The following is a 27,816-nucleotide window of genomic DNA, read 5'->3' on the forward strand; positions in this document are numbered from 1 at the left end:
TGCATACAAAGTAAAATTTAAAAGAGAGGTCAACAAAAAGAAGGAACTGCTGTTAAAGTGGAAAACAAGATGAGTCATGGTGTTTAATCTGCCGCAGATAATCCACGTCAAGTATCTAAGTAGAAAAGGCTCCTGCACGCTCCCCAAAATGTTCGCTCTTCCTGCAGGGCATGCAGTTCACACCCTAGCATCCCCGGCAGTTCACAGCCACCACAGGACTCAGGAAGGCCAGTGGAAGGGGTATACACCACCTCCCTGCGGGACCATGCACACGGCTGGTGTGCGGTCCTCTACGCTCTCTGCTCCCCTCTGTGCTCACGGAATGCGTGAGATGGGCCCGAGGACTCTGAAGCCTTGGAGCCTTGTGAGGCCACAGATGAAGGAGCATGGGTCTCCAAGTCTTTGTGTCAATTTAGAGGACAGTGACTGTCACAGGAATAAGAAATAAACTTCAATGGTATTAAGTCAATGAGATTGGGCGGTTGTTAAGAGCGGTTAGCCTATCTTACTAAAGAAATTTTCAAGCAACACACAATGGCCTGCTCATATATAAAATATTCACTATAGAATCCCAGAATAACATGCTCATTCTTGGTCAAACTTAGAGTGATCAACCTGAGATAAATGACAGAGAGCAATGAGGGGTGGTCAGTGAAAATAATAAATAATGCTACTAAACGAAAGGTTGGAAGACTGAGCTATAGATAAGGTGAACCTACATACCAAGTTCTCTGAGACGGCCTGATATTAAATGTTCTCCTAATAATGATGTACCCCCATTGGGCTCAGAGAAAACATGCTCATGCTAAGTCATACTCGGAATTTTTTCAACGTCCTAAAGTAAAACATAAAGTGAAGCATTTTAATCTGACTGCACAATTATATTAATTTTGAAGATGAGCATCTCCACAAAGTACCAAACAAAGAGCTTAAAGTGCAGAGAGGATTACAAACACATCCCCTCGGGACACAGGGCCTAGCACTCTCAAGTGATAGCGCTTATCAGGTTGCGCTGTGGATATCCCTCCACGGGAGTTTTTAGCAAAGCCTGGTATAAATGTCCTGACAGACTCCCAGAGTCCCAGACAGAAAAGCTTACAGCCGCCAGACAGGTAGCAGGGCGGGGATAAAGTGATAGGGAACCCTGGCGGCCTGTAAGGAACTATAGCACAGAGCCACAGGGTTAAGGCATTCCAATTCAGCATTTTTAAGACACAGTGTAGGATCTGTGGGCAGACTCTCCAAGTTTACGGTAGACTTTATTCACTCACTTGACAAGTACTGACTCGAGGTCCACTGGCTATCTGAAATCCAAGATTTGGTCTAAAAGCTGTCTTGAGGTTCTGTCCCATTCTGCTAAGGAATGCTTTATGGTAAAATAGGATAAATATATGACAATATATAAAAAAAAAGAACTTAAGAAAAAAAAGCGAAAAGAAGTCAGGTTAAAGGTAGAGGAAGAAAAACACAAAGAACTCAAAAAGAAAATAACTTTTTAAAGAACCCAGAGTTTAATGTGCATTAACTATAACAATATACATTGTATCCGTTCTCAGAAACATGCTAGCTAAAAACGTGCTAGTGTCAGGAGCTATAATTTTAAAAGTAACAATCTAACTTTTTATTACATATTTGACCAAGAAGATGCTAGAAGATAGAAATGTCGGGTTTTGTGAAGTTCATTGACATGCTTTTTGCTATACATTTGGGCTTTTATCTAGAATTTCATAAACAGAAAACTTCATTAAAACTAATTCAAATTTTACAACTACTAGGAAAGAAAACTGGTAGAGGTGAACAAATCTCTCTTCTCCAGCGACTGGGTAGCAGGATTACTGAGTGGTAGGTAGTATCTTCTTGACCCCCTTAGGTTTGGTGAGGAAGCCGACCGTGAGAAGCTAACCGAATTGTCACGAGAAATGGTCTACGGGCAAGGTACTAAGATCTAGAGCCCTTGTTGCCTTGAAAGAAAACAAGGTAAATAAGTATAAAATGTTAGAATTAGAAAATGATAGTGGGTAATCAAGACGATCTTAGTTATTTCAAACAGCTTAATTTGAATAATATGGAGCATGTAATTCTGTATTTGTTTTAATAGTAAAAGGTCATTTATTCAAATTTTAATAATTTGGTTTCATATATTATTTCACATTTTGTTAAATCTTGGCAAAACTAAGAAAGGGCTCCTGATGTCTATCACTGATATAAGTAGCACTACAAAAACCATATTCAGACTCAGAAAATTCAAGACTTAAGTGTGTTCTCTGTAAACAAATGACTGCTGATTACACTCCATAGGCACATTCAGAATACTGTGTGCTTGAAAACAGTCACACCGCCTTTTATCACACAGATTGTGTAATTCACATTTCTGCCAACTTTGGTCTTCAGTGAGATCAAATCACTGACATTTTCATGGACTTTTTCAACAGTCATACTACTAAGAGTCTGGAAATAATTGCTCTTCCTTCTCCAGGACCCCTTTATGTTCTTATAAATTCTTTATTTTCTTGATGCCTCACTGTAACGGGAAATTCAGGGTGGAGCTAATCATACAAGCCACCCAAGCCCCATTCGAGAAGCTCTGCTCCGAGTTCGAGTAAGGCTGAATTAATGAAACCTTTCAGCCACCACAGGGGGACCTGGGCACAGAGGACTCAGGACGGTGTAAACCAAGACTGTGCTTTACTAGTAATTTTACTTAAAAAGTTTTGGCTGTGTAGAGGACAGCAGTTCGTTTCTAGTGATGGTTTTAGATGTTTCTTACTTAACTCTGTTTCTTAAAGCAGTAAGAATATACTCTAATTGGTGAGAATTGTGTCTAAAAACTGGCTTAAAACTAGTTGAATTTGAAAACTAATTTTTTACGTACCTTAGTTTAAATTGGATCCTCTGAAGATGTATCTATTTCAAGGGCCGCATTTTCTTCCTAAACATGAAAGGGTTTAAAATTACGTAAGATTTTAACTTCTCTTTCTAGTTAATCAGTCTCAACCAAGGATTCTCAACCTTTCTGAAGTGCTGAACCATTAAAAGACCATCCAGTGCAGGCTCACTGTTATATATAAATTTCTATTTTTCAATTAATTTTCCATAATTATGGCCTAGGCTTGAAATTATGGGGTAGGGAAGGGTAGGGGGCACCACCACCAGGAAATTAAAAATACAATCATTTCAAATAGCCCACCCCAGGCTAGCCAGCCCTCACCCATACCCCCAAGCAAGGAATTTTCCCCGCCTGCTTCTTCCCTTCTGCCGAGTGTCAGCGTTAAGTCTAAAAGGGCAGGTAGGGATTAAGGGAGCCTAGATGTTCAGTCTCAAGTGTTTGCCAAAATTAATTTTATCGCACCTTCCCTTTTACCCCCTTTTCCCTCAGTGTCACTCACCCACAAAGTGAAGGGGACAGTGACCTCTAGTTCCCTCTTTTCCGGGTAGTTGTGTTGATTTACTCAAGAGTGAGCCAGGAATTCAGGGATTTTTAAACTCTGGGATACTTCTAAATAGGCTGAGAATTCCTGGTATAACCAAAAATTATCTAGTCTTAAAACCTTTTAAGTTTAGTATTTTAGCCAGAAGAATAAAGAATTTAATTTCATTCAAACAGTATTTTCTAATGGTTAGTATTTATAAGAAAAAAAAAATCATGATTACAAATGTATTTTACTGAAGCACTACAACATGCAAATGATCCTCAAGTTGAGAATTTTAGCAAATAAATTTCTAAAATTACTTGGCTAGGCAATTAAAATTATTGACTGCTATCTAAAACTCACATAAATAAAATATCACACAAAAACAGATTTTCCCGTCAGTTTTGGAAATGTTGGTTCAGTTACGAATGCTTAAATTTCCCAGAATTTGAGAGCTGACCTTACATGTTCAGCACTGTGAAAATCATATCAATTGAGAGATGTCAATAGCTTCCTTCCATTTCCAGTCTCCCCTGCAGGAGGGCTGTACTCCTATGCACCACTCCACATGTCCAAGGTGAATGACTGGGCTTAATGTTCTGCTATGTGAACACAACTATCTGTGGCTTATGGTGGAGGCAGAATGGTTTATGAAATATGGTAAGACTCTAAGTGACACAGAATCGAAGGGACTAGCAAGATTAAAGCACCAATTTTCTTTTCTATCATTTTCCACCCAGCTTAAAGCAGAGTTTTGTATATGTGAGGATCAGACTGAGCTATACAGTATAAATAGACACACATACACGCACACATAGACACAGAGGTTCAAAGGAATGATGGTCTGACTCAACAAGCCATCTGGTTTGTCAATTTCTGTTAACAGTATGAGAAGAAAACGTTTCCACAATGCTCATATAACAAATGAAGTCGATATCCTCCCAGGATCTGGACGAGCTACTTCTTGTAGCTACAGAAATGCACGGTGGAGCGCTGTGCCATCGGGCATGGATGCCACGGCACCATTCAGGTGCGGGGACCTAGGAGCCATGCTCTCTCCAAAGGACTACGGGCAGCTCAGCACACGTCTGCCCCGTGAACCTGAACATCCTTCACAAACTGTACACACATACGACAAAACCCACACACAAAGTACTCTTTTATTTGTAATCAAAATGTCAGTCATCATCACTGTAGTGAATAAAAATTCATGAGTCAGAATAACATGCAACTTTTTTATTGTTTTCTAAATCTATTTGTACACTTAATACTCTAGTATTAACTTCACAAACAGCGTAAAGAATGTACGACACTGGTATCAGGCTGCACCTACTCACCGGAGAAAGAACAAAATATCACCTCTGAAATAATTACTAATTATACAATATTGTGAACTAAAGCACTGTAAATACTAAAATGTTAACATTGCAATATATAATGTCAATAACATCCTGCCTTTTTTTAATTGGTTAAAACCATTTGTTAAAGTCATGCGAAATAAACACTTTAAGGAAATGTTAGATTATACTCAAACATCAAGGCAATGAAACCCAAAACAGCAACTATTTAGTGCAATGACTAGTCCACTAAATAATTTATTCAGTGTATTAATAAAAATCTATTAAGTGAAAACCATCACAAATGTAACACTAAATTTGGGTAATTGCACATTCTACGATCTCACCATCTACGATCTTATCTGTGACTGAGTATATACTGCCAAAATTAATTCTACATAAATAGGCTAAGTTAAAACAACAACAACAAAATTCAATGCATGATGATGGGGTCCACTTCTAGTCCATACGATACTTATATGTGATCATTCTCTTAACCCTGCTAACAATAAATGGAAAGTCTCACCAGTTTTATCTGCTTTTTACCCTTGCTTTGTTATAGTTTAAAACATTTTAAAGAAGTATATCCTTTCTTATGGTCCTCCCGAGGTTAGCATGTTAGTTTTGGAATAGATGAAGTAGATAGATATACTCTACTCTGGTATAGAAGACAATAATTTAGTTTTACCTAATTAAATATTTCCTTGTCATCTGTCAAGTGACACTGACCTTTCTGATGTAATTATTTCCTTATTCTCTTGGTCCATGAATATTTATTAGAACCTATTATTACCCATGTCTCCCTGATTCTCCAGAGAAAGAATTCACGTTTTTCCCTCTCATTGCTAGGCTAAGAAAAGTTGGGCATACCATTTAAAAGAGTCACAGAAGAGACCAGCATGGGTTCTCAAGCTGGTGGATGGTGCTTATAGCCAGGTCTGGGATTTGGAGACGAGCCCACAGGCCACTCTCCTAGCAGCTCAAAAAGGTCTTGTCACTGGGGCTCTATTTTGAGCACTGTTCATTCATCTTCTTATCAATTTTTAAAGCCCTTGTTAAACAATATGTCTATTATATACAACACTGGTTTTCAATTTATAGAGCATTTAGTCTCTAGGCTACTCCATAACCTACAAATTCTTATCTTCTACCCTCTAAGAGCAAAATTTGCTTCTGGTTCATCTAACACCATGTCTTCCTTTGAATATTTGATGAATGAATGTTGTACAAAAGGGGTGTCTAGCTTTCCATTTTCTTTGGCAAATCACACCCTTTCTATCTAATAATATTTCTGACCTCTCTTTATACTTAGATCTTGTCTCAAAAAATTTTATGGGGTTGTGTGCCAATGAAAGTTCCAATAACAACGAGTTTTTAAGCTTCTAATTACAAGGACAGTGGAGGCTGACTGATCAACCACCCTTTCTTATACTTTCCACTGTTGTATAGTGTATGCTTTTTTTACCAAAGACTTTCCCATTTGTTAATTATTTGTGAATGAAATACAAAGATGACATGCATGGATGGTTTCACTATAAACTCAGGTCAATTCTGTCATAGGGGTAGAGTAGTACTATTCTGCTTTTGCGTATTTCTCTTAAAGAATGCTCTCTCTTTCCTCTCCGAAGCCTGCACTATCAGAAGAGGCCACCGCGTGAAGCTCTGAAGAATCCTTGGAGAGCCTTGTGTAACTTGAACGCTGGCCTCGCTTATGCGTCATGCTTTTTAGGTTTTCATTCTGAATAGCAGCTGGGTTGGAACTGGAACCAGGCCTCAGAATGACTTGCGAAGTCTCCCTCATTCCTTCCATTTCATCAAAATTCTGATTGGATCTGTTAGCTGGTGCACTGTTGTTGTTCAGAGTCAGAGTACTGGGTGTTCGATTCAGATTATAGGCTTTTTGACATGCTGGCCAGTTTTCTTCAGGACTGCTGGCGATCAAGCTACATTCGGAAGGGCTTTTCTTGTCTTCAGAACAAATGGACATCCGCGCTATAACTGGATCTTGCAGGCCACTCAAGCTATGTGGTATTCCCCGTTTTCCACTGTGGCTATCATCTTCAAGCTCAATGAGATTTGCCTTTTCAAGCTGGGAATCATCAGCCCCTTCATTGTGAAGAGAGTGATTGGGAGAACTTTCGCTGGATCTCACTCCTGAATCAGATGAGTCCTTTTTGTCAAGGAGGGCATCTGACAAATATTCTTTTGCTTTAATGAAGGTTCTGATCGGCTCAGCACTGTGTTCTGGAGACTTTGATACTCTCTCTACTTTCCCTTCAATTTTTTTATCTTTATCATCTTTGAGCAGTGGAGTATTATCTGATTCTTCTGTCCCAGATTCATCCTCATCACTTGGAAGTTTTTGATAGTGCAGTCCACCTCCCTTAAGCTTCAAATCTGTCTGGAAGAGGCTTGACCTTTCTGAGGACTTCTTGCCTGGGAGAAGCTTACTGCCTGACTGATCAGATTTCTCATCTTCTTCAGTAATAGGATCCAGGGGTGAGGCATCATTAGTGGAAACCCCTGATGAAGAATAATCTATAACATCTCCCCTCTTCATTAAAAATGACTTCCTCCCATCCTCTTGCTTTGGTTCACTATCCTTCCCTTTCTCCGGTTCTAGATTAGAATGAATAGAGCCCCCTGATGAACTCTGGCCCATATAGTATGTGCTATGTGGAGAAGATCTGCCACTAATTGTTGTGGAACCTGTACCCCCTTCTAACTGAGACATCTGAGCAATATATTCTCTATAGGCATCTCTATACTCGGCCTGCACCTTATCAGTAAGCTTTGAAATTTCAATACTGGAATCCTGGGAATTGAGACTCGAAAGACTTGGGGTTCTGCGAGTTTGTGACTGTGAAGACAGAAAAAAATAAATTTAAAAATGCAAATAAGCAAAAAAAAAAAAAAAAGGCATAATAAATATCAACTTAGGAAATATATATGTACACTCAGAATTTTTAAAGTCCTCAAAATACCAAATTCTTTTAAAATAATTCTACATAAGACAGTTTAATGAATGCTGTGAACTTACGGATAATTTTACTGTTATTAGAAAGCTTTATATAAATTTTAATAAAGTTAGTTTATTATTATTTAAAAGTATAATTAAAGGTTGTATTAACAAATAATCTTAGCACCTATGTTTATCACTTTAAACTTTTAGCTTTTATTTAAGGTAAAAGTCACCTTCATTGATAAAATATAAAAATTCCTCTTAGAAAAGACAAAGAAGATTAGAGTTAAGATATATCTCAAAAACAAAACAGTCAAGTTTTCAATGTATGTTAAAAAGAACCTTTCTCTGATGAGCACTGGTTATTGGAGTTAAAAAAAATAGTTTTAAATAGAAAAAAAAGAAGTATTCACTAAATATCTTTAAAAAAAAAAAAAGAACCTTTCTCAACCTGTACGACACAAGTTTCAATTGGGAAAATGTACTCTAAATGTCAAAAAATAATAATAATAATTTAAAAGGAATAAAGTATAGGGTGCAACAGAAAAGACAAATACAGGATCCAAATCAACAGAAATGGAAGCCATGAGGCCAACAGTCAGGTCCTAGTAAACAGAGAAATTAAGTATTTTTAAAAGTTTGATTTCCAATGTGAAGTTTTAGGATTAGAGTTGCTTTAGATCTCAGAAAAGCTGGTAAGGGAGGAGTAAAGAATACAGATTAGGAAAAAGAGGAGGGAAATGGAAGAAAAAGAACCAAGGAGTCTAAGAAGGGATAAGAGTAAAGGCTGAATGAAGCAAAGAAGCAGAAATAAGGCCAAGAGTCTTCCTCCCACAGGAAGAAAACGACCCATCTCCTTGAGAAGGTCTCCTGCAAGTGGATTCGGACTGTACGGATAGCGCCATCTCCGCTCTCAAATGCAGTGTGTACACACCACTTCGGGGACCCAGGAGGTCTAAACAACTCTCATCAGAGCATCACAGGACAATACCAGTGCCTCTCACTCTCATCCCCAGTGTGTCCAGTGGGGCTTCCAGAGGTCCACGGTGTGTGAGGTCACAAGAGATTTAATGCAGAAGCAGATATGGGGCAGTGGGTCTGGTTGCCTTCTATTGAGCCAGGCACCAAAGAGATTTGCAAAGCAATCCCATTTTCACTAAAGTTTGTCTTGTTTTGGAAGATACTGCCATTTCTCATAAAAATGTTATTTATGTTAACACATAAGTGGTTTATTTTTAAATAAATTAGTAAGTATTTCTAAAGTTTCTCAGTTTTTATTTCTAATGTAATATACAGATACAACTTACATAAACAAAAGCTCTCTGGGGTCTTCAATCATTTTTAAAAGTGCAAGGGGACTCTGAGATTACAAGACTGTTGGAGAGCTGCTGCATGGATGGGAAGGCTAGGAGTTCCCAGGTCACGGGAGGAAATACCAAGTGTGGAAAAGCAGAGAAGGAGGATTTCTTATGTAATGCTAAAAGGAATCCCAGGGAAAAGAAAGGAAGCACTGCTGCAGAAACACAGGGACAAAAGGGTCAAGTGTGAACTTATCTTCTCATAAAAGGGAATTTTTATCTCAGTCAGTACCCAATGATAAAATAGTTTCCCAACATAAAGAAAAAGGTACTTGGTAATATAAAAAGATACTGACAACAAAAAAATGTTTTTAGTACCAAGCCAAACCAAACTGCCTTAAAAATGGTAGACCTACCAGGTGCTGCTTTTCCTAAATACTGCTCCCTGTCAGCACAGTTTCTCTCTGCAGCTACTTACTGCGTTTCCTCCTTGGCTTGTCTCCTCTCTTTTCTGCATCCTACTCTGTTTTTCCCTAGTTTATTTTTCTTATTCTCTCCTTACTCCTTCTCATGTGTCTCTCACTTTCTTCTTTATTCCTGATCCTCCCCAGGCTCCTGTCTGCTAAGAACATCCAAAGAAGAAAGTCATCCATATCTAGTATCAGATAACAGAAATAAAATGAATATCCATGAATACTGGGTATAGGTACTGAAAACCAGATTATGCTGCTCAAAGGGATAATATATGGTAAATTTCCAAAATGGATGTATCTTAGCCACTGATGAATGTATTTAACAAGAAAATAGCAAGTGACGCCTGAACTCTGCTAACCAGCCTAACCAAAGCAGCCCAGTTCCCATTGCCTCTCTGTGCCATTACCCTAGTTTATTGCTTTGACAGTTCTTGCCAATTTCCAAAAAGATCTTATTTTTTTGCTTTGTTTTACTCACTGTCCTCTTCAGAAAAATACAGTTCCTTAAGAATAGGGAGCCCTCTGTCTTGTCCACTGAAGTATTCATTAAGTATTTTCTGAATGACTACATAAATGCACCAACATATTCTCAGTGAATTAAAATCGCCCTACTCCTCTTCAGTAATATGAAAAATGACATTTAATAAATACCTGCCAACTTAGATTACTGTGACGTGGGGCACCTTCATCTAGGCCAAGTGTATTCAGTTCTTCAAAGCTAAAGTTCAGTGTGTAGGGAGTTTGATTGGAAAGCTCGGTATGAGGCAATTCGTTGTGTGAAGAGCGACGAGCAGATTCACCATGAGGAACTGGGCCACTGTTGTTTTCACTAAGTAAACGTGGGTCTTCAGGGACCACTTGGTTTTCTGCATTTCTCATTTCTAGTACCTTAACAGAAGAAAAAAAATAACATTAATATCCACACTGAGCAATCACATTTTAGAAGCTTTAGAAAATATTTTTAAAAATAAAACATTATAGTTATTACAATGAAAATGAGAAAGCAGACTTCTTGTGAGTTTCTAATGAATTTGAAATATATCTGCTTATCTTTCATTTCAATTATACTAAAAGAAGGAATGGCAAAACCATCATATACGTATTGCACTCTAATTTGACCATTATCTTATTATTACTTTAGTTTAAAATTTAACTGGAGAACAAAACAGAATGCAACTGTAGTGTGTCAAAGAGAACCAGAGCTGGACAGTGGCTAATGTGGTGAAAGCAGATTCTAATCAGAAACTACTCCAACGGGCGAAAAGAGACCTCAGGATAGAATTGGCCTCAATCCAAAAAGCAGCATGGACGAGAAAGCATTTATAGCAAGCAGTGGGGTGGGGGTCAGTGGGTAGAAAATTGCTAAGAGGAAACATCAAGGTTAAGGGGGAATTCTGACTGAACCAACTTGACAGGATTCTCGCTGAAGGCAGGCCAGAGTGATCAGATATCATCTGTGGGGTTGGTGGGGAATGAGGAGTTTGATCACGGACGAAGGATGATCAGATAGTGAGGGTGGGGGTTGTTCCTAAACTGACTTAACATGATGATCCTTGCTAAAACTGGGCGATGCAGGCCTGACAAGGATAGACACCAAGGTCGAGGCCTAGAGGCTTAGGGAGCCTGACTAGAGGCAGTTCAAAGAGAAAGCCTTCGTCAATGAAAGCATGGAGAATCAGCAGGTCACCTCTTCCCCAAATCTCCAAGTGAAATGTCCAAAGGAAAGGTTACCACGTGCTGCTATGTATGTTCTGCATAACATAATGGACAAGGGTCGTACTTAAGTGTAAAATGCATTTGTTACATGTTTTTTAAAAATACAGAAAAAACAGCAGTTTGGACCAGTAATGATTAGCACTTGCCTCATACAATATTATACATAATTCTATAAACATAAAATATCTTACTGTGCTTCTAAAAAGATGCCAGTCCCCAAAATTCATACTCATCTCTTTCTTCAGTTCATCAATGTTACACTGAGCTAACACACGGCCATTTATGTTTGCCTGAATAAAAATAAAGGCAAGTATAAAGACACACAAAACAGGAGGTATCTGAATTATTAGTGATTAAAAAGTACATTTATATTTAGTACTAAGAAAGTCATTACTGACTAGAAAATATTGACCTAAACAAGTTTACTACCCTATGTAATAATATCGTAAGCATGCTGACTTTGAACAACATCAGCCACTCCGTATTTTCCCAAGTGTCGTAAACACAAAAGTAAAACAAATCACTCTTCAGGGACCAACCAAAGAGGTAACCCTCCAAACTATTTCCAAAGCTCCCTACACACTGCCATGAACAATGAACAAAACCGTTAGTTTTTCTCCTCTAATCTTGTAAAATATGAACAGGAACGAAGCTCCCGGGAGGGGGCAAAGACGTCTGTCCTTGTAAGTATGTCAGTCACAGACAAAGTTCTAAATGAAGTAAACTCTGACAAGCTTGTTTATCAGTTATATTAGATAACTTCAGCCAAAGAATGTCCACCCACTAATTTCCCAATTTATTAAATTCACCAAAAATGACTGTATCACTATTGGGTCTCTGTAATTCTAATTTCTGCCAAAGAAGAACAGATGGAATTTTCTTTATTAATAATAGGTGGCTTGATGATTTTACAAAATACACAACCTGGCTTTATTAACTGTGGCAAAATGATGGAATACTTCTGTTTAAAACTGATGGAATGTTCAGTCTCCAAGTTAATTCTGAAGACATGAATGTACAGAGCAGTCCTGGGACAGAGGTCCTGCTGCAGAAATGCAAGGCAGTTCGCCACACTTAAGAGACCAGGCGCTAGGATGGGCCTCGGAAGCCAGGGCTGCTGGCAGAGCTGAGTGGGAAGAAGATGCTGTCATAACGGAAACAAAACTGCCAAGGATTCAAGTTGGAGGCCTCACCCTCTCCTGACACTACCCAAGCTGCCTGGAGGAGTCAGGTTTGCACCTCAGAAAGGCAGTGCTTGATGCTTTTGCAAACAGGGATTAGCACTAGCCAGAGCTGTGAGGAAACTGACGTAAACGTAGTTTATGTTTCCTAAATGTAGACTGAGATTAGTAAAATGGTATCATACATGCTCATAATTCTTCACAAAACTTTTTAGATGCCATTCTTTAAAGTATGCAAACATTAGAGGCTTGTTATTAATGTTTACTTTACTATAGTTCTCTGCTAGAAAAAAACATAAAAAGCGTATTTAGTGGAAATATCTACTATAACAGGGACGCAGCCTTGCGTAACATGGGAAGCCTTCACTCAATCCCAGGCATTACTGTCCAACTTCGTGGTAGCTACTAGAAGGGCAAGAACAGGACCCAGGAAGAAATAAACTTCCTCAAACGTGTTAACCAAACCTATGAGGTTCATCAAATGGGACACACTCTTAAGTCCTATTAAGACACAAAAGTAACAGTTTGGGGAAAATGAAGTGTGGTTTACTCTGATAATTATTAAGTCACAAATAAGTAATATAATCAAAGAAAATAACATATAAAAAGGCTTCAAATGTTCTATGCTGCATACTGGAGACATGAATTATCATTACTCTAACTGACGCTCCATAGAGCTTTGTATTTCTCATCAAGGCATTTCTACTTACATTAGGTCATTTAAAAAATAACATTGTAATACAGCTACTTTTCTTTTATCCATTTATAAACTAAGAAATAATAGGGCAATTTTAGGATACAAAATAATAAGAATCATGTTTCCATTTGGAGCTTTCCTATTTCAACAGAGCATCCATCTTTGAGAAGCTAAAAACGGAGTGTTCGTTGTCCACGGAGCCCCATCACCCACACCCTCAGTCCTGCTTCCAGTCGGCAGGTAAATTTGTACATCACCTTTTTGATGGTTGCACAATACTGAGGCAGCATACTCTGGTCCAGCCCTTCTATTTGTTTCAGTTTCTCACATACTGCATCCACATTCATTGAATTCAGTGGTATCACTGCTCCTGAGGCTGAGCCTGACCCCTAGATGAGCCATGGAAAAATACACGTATGAATAGCTTTTAATGCCAGGTGTACACAGCACATGACAGAGAAACATTCACAGAGTTGCACTGTGAAGTACTCTGATTAATAACAAATTTTCAAACTAAAGCTAAAAACAGTAAATGTGTGTAGTATGGGAAATGCCATTAGGGAATAGATTTAGCTACTGTTTTCCTTTAAGGAGTAGCTTGTATTATAGCAAATAATCCCTGATCACAACCACTTTTCTAAGAAGATGGAACATTCCATGGATCAAGCCTAGGCTAACCTCTCAAATGTTTGCAGCCTGACTGCGGAAGAGTAGGGTATAGCCCTTAAGGAGGAGTTAAAAAAAAAAAGGAACAAGGAGGGAAAATTGTTTAAATGTCTCTACATACTACCTTAATAACATGACAGCTAAAGTTTTCAGATCTTGATCATATTTTATATCCAAGGAATTTAAAATTTCCCTTTAAGAATCTATACAATAAGCATATAAAATATAAAACAACAATATTACTTCTTAACACATATAAAAGTAATATAATCCATTAAAATTTGGTCTCATTTAAAAGAAAAATCACAATAATAAATAATCTAGTATTTATTTAGAAGAAAAACGTTTTCTGAATGTGGTGACATACTAAAGAAGTATTTGCCCTGTGGTCCATTATACATGGATCGCCTCAATTACAGATGTGGACACTGAGGTCTAAAGAGGTTAAGTTTTGGCTTCAAAGTCACAGAATAAATAGCTGGTTAGTAGATGTGGGCCAGAACCCTAACTTATCAGGTCTTAACAACTTCATACTTTCCTTTTTGAAAAGTTTAAAGGAACTATAACCATAATGGAGAGAAGACAAACGAACTAGCACAGCAGATAAAGACAACGTTCCAAATGATCTGCCCTGTTTACCATTCAATCTAATCTTAAAATAAATAATATTTGTCCTATCCTCAAGGATGTGTAAATTTTTATTTTCTATCTTTTACCATTATCAGGACAAAAGTACACTATAACACAGCCAAAACGGCCTAGTAGCCAGTTGTTAAACTTTATTTGTAATGTGAAAGCATAAGTGATACTGTCTTTATGAACTGATAAGTAAACATATACACAAGTAGTATATACACAGCATACATCTGCATTACATATAAATACAGCTAGGGAATGAGACCATATTGAACAGGGAGTTGGAGTATTAATTTTATGACAGGGAGTCTCAGCAAGTTAGCAAGTATGAGACAGGCCCACAAAAGTTTTAAAATTAATGACTCGGAATATCCTGCACCAAAATGTTTATTCACAGTTTGTTTTTAATTAAATATAAATTTTAAATATGCCATATGATATATGGTCCGAGGTACAATGTTTCAAAAATACTAACAGCAAAACACTAGTATTTCCATAGTTTAGTTTTCATATCTCTATACACAGTTCGATTTTCTGCCTGAATGAGTATAGCCAATATTCAAAATATAATTCCCCAGTATCTACAATGGAAATTTCAAATCCTTTGTATGAATTTTTAATAACCATACTTGTTTTATCTCCCTTTCCTTTTAAACAGCTTTATTGAGTTATAATTCACATACCCTACAATTCTCCCTTTTAAAGTGTATGATTCAATGGCTTTAGTATATTTGCATAGTTGTAAAACCATCACCACAATTCATTTTAGGGACATTTTCACATCCCTAAAATGAAATGCCTGTATCCATTAGCGGTCATTTTCCATCCCTCCAACACCCATGCCCAGCCCCTGTCCGCTAGGAATCTTTCTGTCTCTAGATTGGCCTATTCTGGACATTTTATATAAAGGGAGCCATACAACATGTGACCTTTTGTGTCTGGCTTCCTTCCCTTAGAATAATGTCAAGGTTCACCCATGTGATAGTATGTACTAGCACTTCATTTTTTTTTATTGTTGAATAATATTTATTTTTTAAATGATCTTTAATACTGCCTTCTAAATATTCTTATTCCTCAACCTGTCTCTTCTCTCTGGATACATTTCTACTTTAGATATTCTTGGTTCAAAAATAACAAATGAACAGTTTGATCACCAAAATAAATAATTATCATACTGGATTATAACTTATTCTATATAGAATGAGTCTATACTGATATAAAGAAATGACTGAATAAGTGAAAATAAATAATTGAATAAATGATTGAGGAATAAAAGACAGCTTTTCCTTATAGAGTTGGATTAATAAATGTGGAAAGAAACAGAAAATTACCATTAAGAAAACATTACAGTAACAGTGGTTGCACATAAGATAACATCAACGTGTACTAAAATTAATGGGCAAAAGTATAAGCAGAAACAGGTTATTTGCAGAGTGTTAAAGTATCTCTCCCAAGATATTTATTCATTACAAAGGAAAAAATAAAACTTCACAAGTGTTGAAATCTGGCAGACGCCACCTTAACCAAGTGATTAAGGTTGGCATTACCAGAGGTAAGACTGTGGCCCAGCACCAACCCTCTAATAGGATGCGCTGAGAAGGGCATTGCATCATTCCTATGGGTCTCTTACCAGGGATATATAACCTCCAGAAGACAAACCCAAGCAGAGGAACAATCTGCAAAACACCTGACCAGTATTCTTAAAAGTGGTAATTAAGGTCATGAAAGAAAAGGAAGGACCAAGGAATTGTCACAGCCAGAGAACTCTAAGAAATAATTAGCAACAAACACAACTGAATTAGATCTTGGATCAGAAAAATGACATTAGTGAAAAAACTGGTGAAATTCAAGTAAAGTCTACAGTTAGTCAAGAGAATTGTACCACTTTAATTTCTGCTCTTGAACAATAAATATACTACAGTTAGGAAAGATGTTAACATTAAAGGAATACTATTTTTGTACCTTTTCTTTAAGTCTAAAATTATTTTAAAGTAAAAAGGTTTTTTTCTTAATCCCCCAAAAACTTTATTTCTGACTGTGCTTTTAAAAAGGAAAAGTATAATAGACATGGAGCAAATTAATTCTGCCAGCTTAGGGGGAAATATAAACTTTTAGAGTATCTTATTTCCACAGGGAATCTGGAAACTCAGCAACAGACACCTGCTGATAGATACTACTCCTGTCCTTTCAAAGAGAAAGCTCCATATGATTTTACTTTTATGAGTCTTTAAAACTTGCACTTTATCAATTATTTTAAAACTTAATTTCTCAAAAAAACCCCACAATTTATCATTGGGGATTATGTAGAAAATATATATTCCCTGAATGACTTTTAGAAGCTTTATAAGACAGACACACACATGAACAGAAGATCCCTGTAATTCCATCAAAGCTATAGTCTGACTCTTGATTAGATTTAAGTAGGGCTTTATCAAGATAGAGTAAATTATCTATAAGTTAAAATATTTTACAATATGCTTCTATGAGCAGGAGAAATGGTAATTACCTGCCAGGTCGTTGCTAAAGTAATCACATACAATACAATTATTTTGAAACCAAATCAATCTTAGTAACCAAAATAATTATTTTTTGGATGGAAATCTCATCAAAGGAAGGAGAAAGAGTACAAAAGTTATAAGGAAAAAGCTTACTTAATAATTCAACAGGTAAATTAATAGAAAACTAATCATGTTACTTTGACAATACAAAGGATGGTAATACTTTCAAGTTTATCATGCATTCTTACTTGAAATATACCTGCTATAGGTCTAGAACAGATCATTTCAGCAAATATCACAATTTATTTTTAAAAAATTTCTAATGTGGATATTTGAATAAAGAAGATGTTAGTTTGTTTAAATTGTTAAGTATAAACTTCAAAATGCACACAAATCAGAATTTCTTCAGGAAAAAGCAAAGATAACAAAACAGACTAGAATTACCTTGATGTAACTATATTGTTTTAAATTGTAAGTAGATTAAAACTACACTCTGAAACATTATCATTTTGGTAAATTTATTAAATAAGCTTAGAATTGATTAGCCAGAATGAGTGCCATGCAAAGGCTGAAAGCAGCTATTAAGATAAACCCAAGGCACTGAAATAAGCACAGATTTATCAACAGCCCAGCGTGAAAGTGCCAAAGATTGCTTCTAATAGTCTAATAAGAAAAGTGAGTAAGATTTCACTGAAAATTTCTGTACCTGTCTTTGTTTGTTAAACCCAGAGTCACACGGCTTTAAAGAAGGAATAAAACAGAATGAAGGACACGAGCTTAAGTAAAACATCAAACAGGCACATAAAATAAACATAGGCAGCACGCCTGTCATTCCTCAGACTTTCCGTAACTTTAAACACACCACCCTCTGCGGCAGCACAAAGCAAGGAACGCTCACACGCGCGCGCACACACACACACACACACACACAGTAGTTTAATGGCATTAACATGGGCTTGGTAACTTTACAATTGTACTCTCAAAATTCATAGTCTTCCCATTAAACGAATGACTCATAGGCCATACATTCAACAAGAAAACTGGGTAAATAAAACTTGCTCTGAAAAGTCAGCATTCCTACCACATACCAACGTAAAATTGATATTTAAATATTCTGATTTTAAAACACTACAACTGAAGTTAACCAATTTAATAATAAGACTTAAGCACTTGGAATTCACATGATCACTTCATAAAATGAAATATTATCTAGCCACACTATACTTAATGCTCAGAAATACACTTTTCAAACTCGGGTTTTGTTTCATTGGGCATTTGGCACATGACAGATGCACTAAAACACCATTTGAAAAGAAAGGCCTTAAGAGCCTTACAGCTTTATGCTGTAAGGCGAAAAATATCTGCATACCATGATTAACATAATTATTTTAGTGATGTAGATTTTTAAAAACTCGCATTCAAAGCAGATGCCACTGCTGTTACTTACTTTTCTGTACCCATTAGGTTGGTGGCAAAAAATGTTAAGTAGTTAAAATAATCTACAGATGACTGACAATATTGATTCAAAGTTAATTTCCAACATTGTTTTAATAAAGGACAGGGCTTTGCTAGCCTAATGTCAGATGTTCTCCTTCTGACCTACTCAATATCTGCAATACCTAATGGAAACCTTTCTTTCTAATTTACCTACCAGCCTTATAAATAGGATTTTCAGAAAGTTACTATGTATCTATCTATATATCTGTGAAGACTTGAAAAAAACATCAAAAAGGAGTCCTAATGAAATTACAGCTTAGTTTAAGATACCCCAAACACAAAAGAAAGCTATTGTTAACCTAGTTGGAAAATATAACTTATTCTTCAAATTACATGAGAAATAATAATGAGGTCAAAGTTGACAGATGAGGCTTAACCTACATTTTAAGGGCAATCTTAAAAAAACAAAAGTACTAAAAACTGCAATAAATGTGATTTTTTATTTTTTTAACTTCTAATTGTACTCTAGTATCTCAGTGATCTCATTACTGCAGTATATTTCTGTGGAAATCTCTATCAATTCTGTGGCAGTTTACTAATTGCTTAGGGAAAAACGTTTTCTTGAGTTTAAGTCTGGCACAGAGACTTTCAAGCCCAAAGTGAATACAATTTTCCACTATATTATTAAAGTAAAAATAAGTTGAATACTTTTCCATACGAGACAGAATAATAAAAACGTACTTCTAATATACTTTAGAAAGTGTGAATGACCCTGAGAAAAGCCACTGAGAGGTGGCAGCGAGTACCTGTCCGGATCCTACACTCTAAACAAAACCTAAAACAAGCCCATTCCTTACCCAAGGCATCTTTAACTTTCTCGTCCAATTCTGCTCCTGAACAATGAGAGACAGCTTGATTTGGACATACATTTGTTCAAAAACAGGTTAAAAGTTCTAAGCCAGTGGTGGAAATAAAAATTATCTACAGTAGAGCCCCATCTTTTTTTACTTTTTTTTTTTTCTTTTTACTTACTTAGTTACTCTGCCAATTGGATCCGGTTTAATGAAAACCAAGACCTTTATTTTTAATACCTTTATTAATTCAGTAATTTTCATTGATCTCTAACAGCACACTGGAATTAAGGATACTGTCATTAACACTGTCTTTGCACTTCTGAAGTTCTTCACAATGACACTGGGTATTAATTCTTTTCATGTCTTTTTTTAAATTAATTTTTTTTATTTTTTTAAAAGATTTTATTTATTTATTTGCCAGACAGAGAGCACAAGCAGGGGGAGCAGCAGGCAGAGGGAGAAGCAGACTCCCCGCTGAGCAGGGAGCCTGATGTGGGACTCTAGGACCCTGAAATCATGACCTGAGCCGAAGGCAGACGCTTATCTGACTGAGCCACCCAGGCATCCCAATTTTTCATGCCTTTTCAAAGTGGTATGTAAGTGATCTAAATACAGCTGCCTAAAGGTATCAAGTAAACCCTGAGGCACAGAAGCCTGAGAAAGAATGATTTGGGAGCCCGGATAATTCCCTTGGCAGCCTTTGAACCCCCAAGCTCGATATGGACAGGAGTTTCATCAGTTTTGTTTACTGTGATATCCTACTAGGATGGTGCCTGGTAGACACTCAGTAAATTTGTTGTGCCAGTGAGTGATCACACAGGCACCTGGAGAACTCAGTGCTAAATAATTTAAGAAAGGATAAGAAGGAAAGAAATGCTGATTCGTTCCTGCTTTTGAAGGACTGCTTTTCAGTGAAAAATAGTTTCCACCATGAGCAGCAGACCTTAAATAAAAGCTGACTCCAGTACTCCTAAGAGCAACTCTGAAGGACCATAACAAAATGCCGCTGAGGCGCCCTGGCCTGAGACAAGTCCTCCCCATGGGGTCCTCCCCTTCATGGTCACAGAATGCTCGGACGCCACTACTTCTAGTGGGACCTGGACTGAAAGAATTCCCTGGAAAGCTGTCAACATTTTAAAGTATTTGGAGCATTCAAATAACCTAGAAATCCTTCTCAATTCTAAGAAAACAAGCCAACTGACACCTTTTGGGCCAGAGAAGCCTCAACAGATAAAAGGCTGAGTTAATCTACACTGACTAGTGTATTTGTACACTACTCCTACCAATGAGACAGAGGAAATTTAACATGAAACAGTTTTGGTTTCTGAGTCTTCAAAGCTCCATGAAATCTGGCCTTTGGTGTAGTAATAATAATAATAATAGAGTCCTTAAAGTGTCCTAAGGCTGAGTAGTCCTTACATCAGACCTATGTGGTAGGTCTGCTTTTTCCAGATGAAGTTGAGTATCCAAGAGGTTAAGTAATTTGTCCAAGGCAAAGAGCTAACCACCAGGGTCTATTTGACTTAAGATCAAATACCTGGCTAAGCCACACTTAGTATTAACAGGAGCAAAGAAGGCAGCATCGTCTGAGGAATGGGCTGCGACATGGGCATGTGGATTCCAGTCCCACATCTGGCACTCCCCTCCTGTGAACCGCAGGCAAGTCTCACAGACCCAGTCCTGAATGATATTCTGTACTGTGGAGCTAAATGAGGCCACGGGTCCTAGTGTTCCTGAGGATCCTTAAGAGGGAAGGCAAGTCCAGGGTGGGGGCCACACTTGTGCTTTTACTGGTTTTATGAACTAGAGTTCTGATTAATATTTCATTTCTGAAAGAAACTTCTCTGCTTTGAAAGTTTGAAAACTACTGGTCCTTTCTAGCTCTAATCTTCTGGGAAACATATCTTGGGTCCAATGTTAATTTTCTTCCCCAGTTTTAGAAGATCTGGCATATATTTTCTATAATATAAAATTATTTTTTTAAGTTAGCACAGAGTCTTGTATTTCACATCTTCACTTCTGTGAAACACTTGGACATATCTATAACTTATCTGGTAAGTCCTTGGCTGGCCTTCACAAGCTATAATCATTACAATGTTCCTTAATGTGAGAAAAACCAATTGTTTCATTAGGATCTACTTTATAAAGGTTTATCAGAATTCCTTGTGGTAAAAAAAGATGGGACCATTTATGTTGAAAATAACAGCTGGTTAACTCTTTATGGTCTTGCTCTATTGGCAGTGTTGTTATTTTTACTCATTACTGGGTCTGTAATGACTAGACAATTTATCCAAAAGCATTTGTGTGGTTCCTGACTTACCTATAAGCAGCTCTTGTCATCAACTGTTGCATACAGGAGGACAGTTGAATAAGCAGATGGACTCAACCCATAGTCCTGTTATCTCAGAAATATGAAACTTTCTACTACAGGACTGTAAAGCCGTATAAGCCACAAAGGGCTAAATAATTTTTATATTAACTACTTCTATGTTGGTTCACCCAAAAAGATCCTGGACAATGTTCCCATGTACAGGTACTTCACATTTCCACCACTGCTTTTGATTTGGCTTTGAACTAAGTTGTCTATTTTTACTAGTCTTCTACCAAACAAATTTTACATGCTATTGTCATTGTTAATTTCTTAAAAGCAAAGAAAGCTTGGTAAGCACTTATTATTCATTAAGCCAATCACAAAACTATCTTTTAATATTAAAAGAAGAGCAAACAGTACGGTTATTTTACTAAACAAAGGCACTAATAATATATGCAGAGCACCTTTACTCTTTGTTACTGGGTTTCTAAACACATCACAAGAATTACATTATTTCCCCTTCCCCAAAAACTCGTTTTAAATTCGCTTAATGCTCCTTCGCTGGTCCCTGAAAGAAACTACAGATATCTTTTAATTACAAGTGTTTGTTCACATACTCAAGCATAGGAATAGCTACTATTTTAGCATGTCTGTGTCGTTAAGACCATCAAATTCTTCACAGTCTCTGCTTTTCATCAAAAGTTTGCTAAGGAATTTTAGCTTAGAGAATTACATTACATGCATGAATGTATGTATGAAGGGTTCTCTGACTAAACTAAAAGTCATTCTTGCATATCATGGCAATGATCCACGCATTAAAGATTCGCCCAACACCCAAACAGAATTATTATGGTTTATTGTGTCTATTATTCCTGGATAATTGGAGTCACTCAAACACTTCAGCTGAAATGTTATATGACTTAAAAAGAATCATCAACTCCTCAATGAAAACACCAAAATGGTTCTCCCTCTCTCTTACTAACATTAACTCAAAGAAAATTAAAGCTAAAAAACTACTGCCTACCCAAATGCATGTTTTAAGTTAAAAGTTACAGATAAGCTCAGGATGTAATATTTCCCCCACAGTAATTCTAACCGTCATGCCACACTTCAGCAGAACTCTAGATTAAACTGATCATGTCCACGTGGGCATAACATTCTGTAAATAAATCAACAGAAGTTAAAATATAAATTGGATTCCTAAATTCCACATTGAGTAAATGAACATTTTAAGGCTCACCACATTAAACATATTTATTAAACACAAAGTCCTGAATAATAAATATACGAAGTGATTTCCTATACAATTTTTTTTTAAGAAACCCACTTTAAGGTGTTGGCCCAAAAAGGTTTAAATAATTCCCTTTACATAATGAACTACCTCTGTTTATCTTGAAATTTTATTTTAATAAAAATACAGAAGAAAAATAGTACTACATTCACACTAAGGTTTCATAAACTGTGGACACCCAGATTAAGAATGAGTCACTACAGATGCATTTTGGTCTATACCATCTAGCTTATAATGTCCTTTTGTGGTCTCAAGGGTGATTCTGGATACTTTCAAAAGTATCCCACATGTGCAGTACCAACTGTAGGCTTAAGAAAAATAATCAAAGGTGAAAATATTGCTCAACACTAAGGAACAAATACCACCAACTGACTGCTCCTGATGGCTGCTAGAAAAATCCCGTCCTTCTTGGACAATAAAAAAAGAGCCCATCCCATATCATTGAAAAAGGGGAAAAACAGGAGGAAATAAAGGGTAAAGTTAAACATTAGCTTTTAAATTAATCCGTGAACTACAAGGATTAGTATCAGCTACTCTACACTAGCGGCCATCACAACACAGATGCAGTTAGGGGACTGCTGTCACCACAACTAAGACACTTGTTACTGCTGCAGAAGCGATGACAGGCTCGTGTTCCCACCACAAGACTACTCCGTTACCCGCAAGGAGTCTGTGGGTGAAGGAAGCCCCTCAGCAGCATCCTCCTTGATAACCTCCTAACAACACAAAACAAGAGTGTGGGTGAAAGGTGAGTGGGGCCAAACTAAGATGATGAATGAACACGATGCTAACATGATCAGAGACAACACTGAAACCTGGACATGAAAAGAGTTTCCCTTAGTGACATTTAAATTTGAAATAACAGTTTAAGTTCTATAGCTTTGACCTTCTAATTTATAAAAATATATTAACAGGAAATTTATTTTTTAAATTGTTAAACTAAGCTGACCATCAGGAACACGTAATATTTTACAATGTATTTTGTTTCGGATTAGATTCAATCATACATTTGAGTAATTCCCTTATCCTATTTAATTTCTGCCGTTAGATTAAAATGCTCTTCCAATATATCCTCGAATTTTTATACCATAGGGCTAACACATATATATATATATTTTTTATATATATATACACACACACACACAGATACCATGTATGTATGTTTTTGTAAAAAGATATTAGAAATTAGCAGATGTAAAGGTTTAGTTTTTAAAGTTTTGGTAACAGACACTGCACTATAAGCCAGAAACTCTCGTTGTAAACAACTCAACATTTATTCACTGAGGCCACTAGTCATTTTCCTTCCATAGACATTCATCAGAAATGAAAACAAAACACATTTTATGTTAGTAATAGCTTATGTGTCTTAAAACTATTTATAAAATAAGTTGCATTCTTTTGCTACAGGAAGAAAATAACCAAACTTCTACTGCTGTCTATGTGTCTTATTAGATTAATACTTTAGTTACCCTTTTTTATACTTACTAGGCCATTGCTCTGATCTCTGGGCAAATTCGTTTTTACTGATGGACGTGAGATGAGGTGTTGGGAGCCGCCAGGGTAATACCTTGGCGTGTAAAGGTAGGGGGCAAAGAATGGCTATGGAAAAAACACGTAACAAAAGAAGGGGATAAACAATTACACAAATCAAAATGTGATGAGATTTATCAAATGAAACTAACCAATAAAATACAACTCCAAATTTTTAATAATGCAAGTGACAAAACAAAAGAAAAAGAGCCTTACTCATAGTCTGTAAGATATCAAACCCAAATTTAAGACCCAGTATTTAAATTTTCAGATTGTTGATTTAATATAAGGTTTTTTAAGCAACTAAAGTTTTACACCTTACAATGTGACAAGAGTTTCTCCTTAACATTTTTATGGGCTTACCATGTACCAGTTCCTAAGTGATTTATAAATATTAACTCACAATCTCTTAAAAAAAAAAAAAGGCAGAATGGACTCTTAATAGAATACTATTCTTTACAAAAAAAGATTAGCCTTAAGCAAGACCAAAAAAAGTCTCAATATATATGAGAACACCCCAGTATGGATTCCAGGAATATTTTTACTCTAAGTTCCTAGAGCTTACTTTATATCCTATACCCTAGAGTGTATCTCCTAAATAAGATGTATTTTTTTTTCATGGGGAATCCATTGTTTAGCGAGATTTATAACTACAGCATTTATTTGTAGCCAACATCACATAAACAGGAGATATCAGATTATATGGGCTAAACATAAAGATTAAAACTCATTAAGCTTCATTACACTGAAATAACATCTTCCCCTACCTTTTTACTGCTGCCATTTAAGAAAATTATTCCCCTTTTAACTTTCAGACTAAAAACCTCAAATAACTAGAACAAAAAATAACTAGACCTAAAAACGTGAGAAAATTTTAAGTGTTTTTAAAATGATAAAATGCCATTAAAGCATCACATCAGCCTATATGGTATGGTAAATTAAAAAAATAAATAAATTTCTTGGTTTCAAAACCTCAACTGTCATCTACTGATCAATGAGCCATTTTATGTTAAATTATAGCAGATTTTAAGACTGCTAAATAAAACCCTGCATTTCAACACTGTCTACCACACAGTTAAATTTTACAAGGATGGAATACATTATAAAATGCTATTGTTCCACCTTTTTCTCCTTGTCTGAGTAAAAGAGTAGAATAACATTCATACGACCTCTATGAATAGTGCCCCTAATTACAGTTGAGCTTGAACAACACAGGGGTTAGGAGTGCTGACACCGCCCCCCCATCGTGTAGTTGAAAATCTGTCAAAATAACTTTTGACTTCCCCAAAACTTAACTACTAATAGCCTACTGGCGACTGGAAGCCTTACTGAAAACATAAACATTCTGAATGCACATATTTTGTAGGTTATATGTACTATCTGCTGTATTCTTACAATAAAGTAAGCTAGATCTAGAACAGAAAATATTAAGAAAATCATAAGGAAGAGAAAACACACAGTACTGTACTGTATTTATTTTAAAAAATGCTGTGTATAAGTGGACCCACAGAGCTCAAACCTGTGTTGTTCAAGGGTCAACTGTACTTACATGGCCAACATTTTTCAAAACCTGAAAATTTAATTTAAATTCTGGAATTCCTTCATTGCCACATTTATTCTAAACTTTGCTTTCTTCCTAGCTCACAGGGTATTTACTTAGGCATGCAGTTGGCTTCTGTGACCACTAGCCCCTACATTTTCCTCAAATTAGACTAAAGAGGGAGAAAACATAAATAAGAAACTGTAATGGACCTTAGTGTACAGTTCCAGAAAGTATAATACTAGGGCTCATGCTCCATTACCCTGTAGAAAATATTAATACTTAAGAACAGTAGGATGGGTGTAGCTCAGGCCACTAAAGTTGATAAGGTCTGTATACCACCGATCATTGTACTTTCATCTTTTTCAGTAGAAAGATCATATTTATACTAAGTAAACAATTATGCATGACTGCAGATAACTTGAAATATAACTCTAGAAATGGGCTACAGTGCTATTATTTGGCAATAACGTCTAAATCCTACAAGCAGTATCTTCTATCATAATCTCACATTTAAAAGCTGTAACACATACTAAATATAGGTTTACTGAATACTGTGGAAATTTAAGTTTTGAGTTAAATCATTGTTCTAAATGCCAATATAATTATGCAAAATATAACAAACGGAACATTTGTTTATGAACAAATAGAGAAACAGCTCCCTTTGTAGCATAGGATAGTCGCTGATGACCCTGTGGAATTCACTTTCTTATAAAAGCAAAACACATCTCTGACATTCAAGACTCAATTGAGATCTAGAACCCATTAAAGTTAAAAATTCTTTTGATTTAAAAAAAATCATACATTTTAAATTCAAACTTAACATTTTTCCTATTTTAAAGCTAACATGCAGTTTCAAAACAATAACAGAATCCATAGCAGAAAACTTCTGATATTTCCCCCAAACAAATTCTTAGAATGAAAGATTCCTAGCACTTTCTTACTCTGTTGTAGAACGGATGCTGAGGTCCTGTCATCCCACTGTAATAGCTGCTATGAGGCTGTGGTGACACGACCCCACCTCCAAATGGTCCATTGAAGGAAGTGGAAGAAGAACAGACAGATGGAGGCTGACTGTAGCCTGACGGTGGTCTCGGTGGAGCTTCGTGTAAAGGCAGTGGAGGATACGCAAGTCCTCCGATATTAATCTGGTCTCTCGCAGCACGAACATCTAAAAGATTAAATGGTACCCCAGAAGGCAAATTAGTCTAGCTATCACTTCCTCCTTTAGTTATCAGATAGAAACATGTTTTTTTTCACTCTTGCCAAGGATTCCAACTGACTTAAAGGAGACAGGAAATCCTGACTCATAAAATCTCGTCCACAGACATTCTAGTGAGAAAATCCAACTACTTTGCATAAAAGCTTTTGTCACCATTTGAAAAGTCACCAACATCTGGATTCTTCTCTTCAGTTACCAGAACAATAATTTTTTCTCTGACTTTCTAAGGTATTTGTGCTATTCTAACAATGGTTATGATCCATAAAGTGTTACCATTAATAATTCACAGTGGTCTAATAATACAATGATTACTAAACAGTGGGTTTGCAAACTATATGATTTATCCTTCTCTGAAAAAAACAATTCCATAGCCACAAACTCACACTTTGATATCAGCCTTCTAACTGGTACCCAAAAAAGAATGTCGTGGTTTTAAGCTCGCTCTTCCTAACTCCCAGAAAACTCAACAGTGGGTCAGCAGTGCCACACAAAAGATACCGTGTTTCAGTAAAGGTTTTGTGTGTGTGTGTGTGTGTGTGTGTGTGTGTGTCTATGGCGATGCTTCAAGAATAAATGAAATTATTCCAAAGCTTTACTGTCACTGTCCTTAAGTTCCAGTCCACAAATTTAAGTTAAAATTTAGAAAGCAATATAAAGATATGTTTGCCCCTTTGGACAGAGACCCCTATTAAGATTAGTCACAGAAAAATTACAATGGACTGACATCTTAAAGTGGTGACTATATCTTAAAAGGAAT

General features: G+C 36.5%; 1 protein-coding gene across 9 annotated transcripts in view; it reads right to left on the reverse strand.

The window, feature by feature from the left end:
* Window positions 1-1,488: 1,488 nt before the first annotated feature.
* LOC118007354 (kinase D-interacting substrate of 220 kDa) overlaps window positions 1,489-27,816 on the reverse strand; it is a 101,897-nt gene continuing 75,569 nt past the window's right edge. For 2 of the 9 annotated variants that reach the window (XM_035000402.1, XM_035000401.1), the window contains exons 24-32: window positions 26,782-27,008; window positions 24,253-24,366; window positions 23,427-23,483; window positions 19,169-19,204; window positions 17,581-17,613; window positions 13,332-13,463; window positions 11,388-11,486; window positions 10,132-10,368; window positions 4,058-7,607 (exon numbers count right to left, since the gene is read on the reverse strand). In XM_035000402.1, coding sequence (XP_034856293.1) covers window positions 6,345-7,607; window positions 10,132-10,368; window positions 11,388-11,486; window positions 13,332-13,463; window positions 17,581-17,613; window positions 19,169-19,204; window positions 23,427-23,483; window positions 24,253-24,366; window positions 26,782-27,008 — 2,198 coding nt within the window. In that variant the 3' untranslated portion in view covers window positions 4,058-6,344. Of the gene's footprint in view, window positions 1,962-2,872; window positions 2,930-4,057; window positions 7,608-10,131; window positions 10,369-11,387; window positions 11,487-13,331; window positions 13,464-17,580; window positions 17,614-19,168; window positions 19,205-23,426; window positions 23,484-24,252; window positions 24,367-26,781; window positions 27,009-27,816 lie in introns of those variants that run through there. The other 7 variants (XM_035000406.1, XM_035000405.1, XM_035000409.1 and 4 more) reach the window with 5 other exon arrangements.

Source organism: Mirounga leonina, unplaced genomic scaffold (genome assembly GCF_011800145.1).
Source record: "Mirounga leonina isolate KUSES-001 unplaced genomic scaffold, KU_Mleo_1.0 Mir_118, whole genome shotgun sequence".
Lineage (NCBI taxonomy): Eukaryota > Metazoa > Chordata > Mammalia > Carnivora > Phocidae > Mirounga > Mirounga leonina.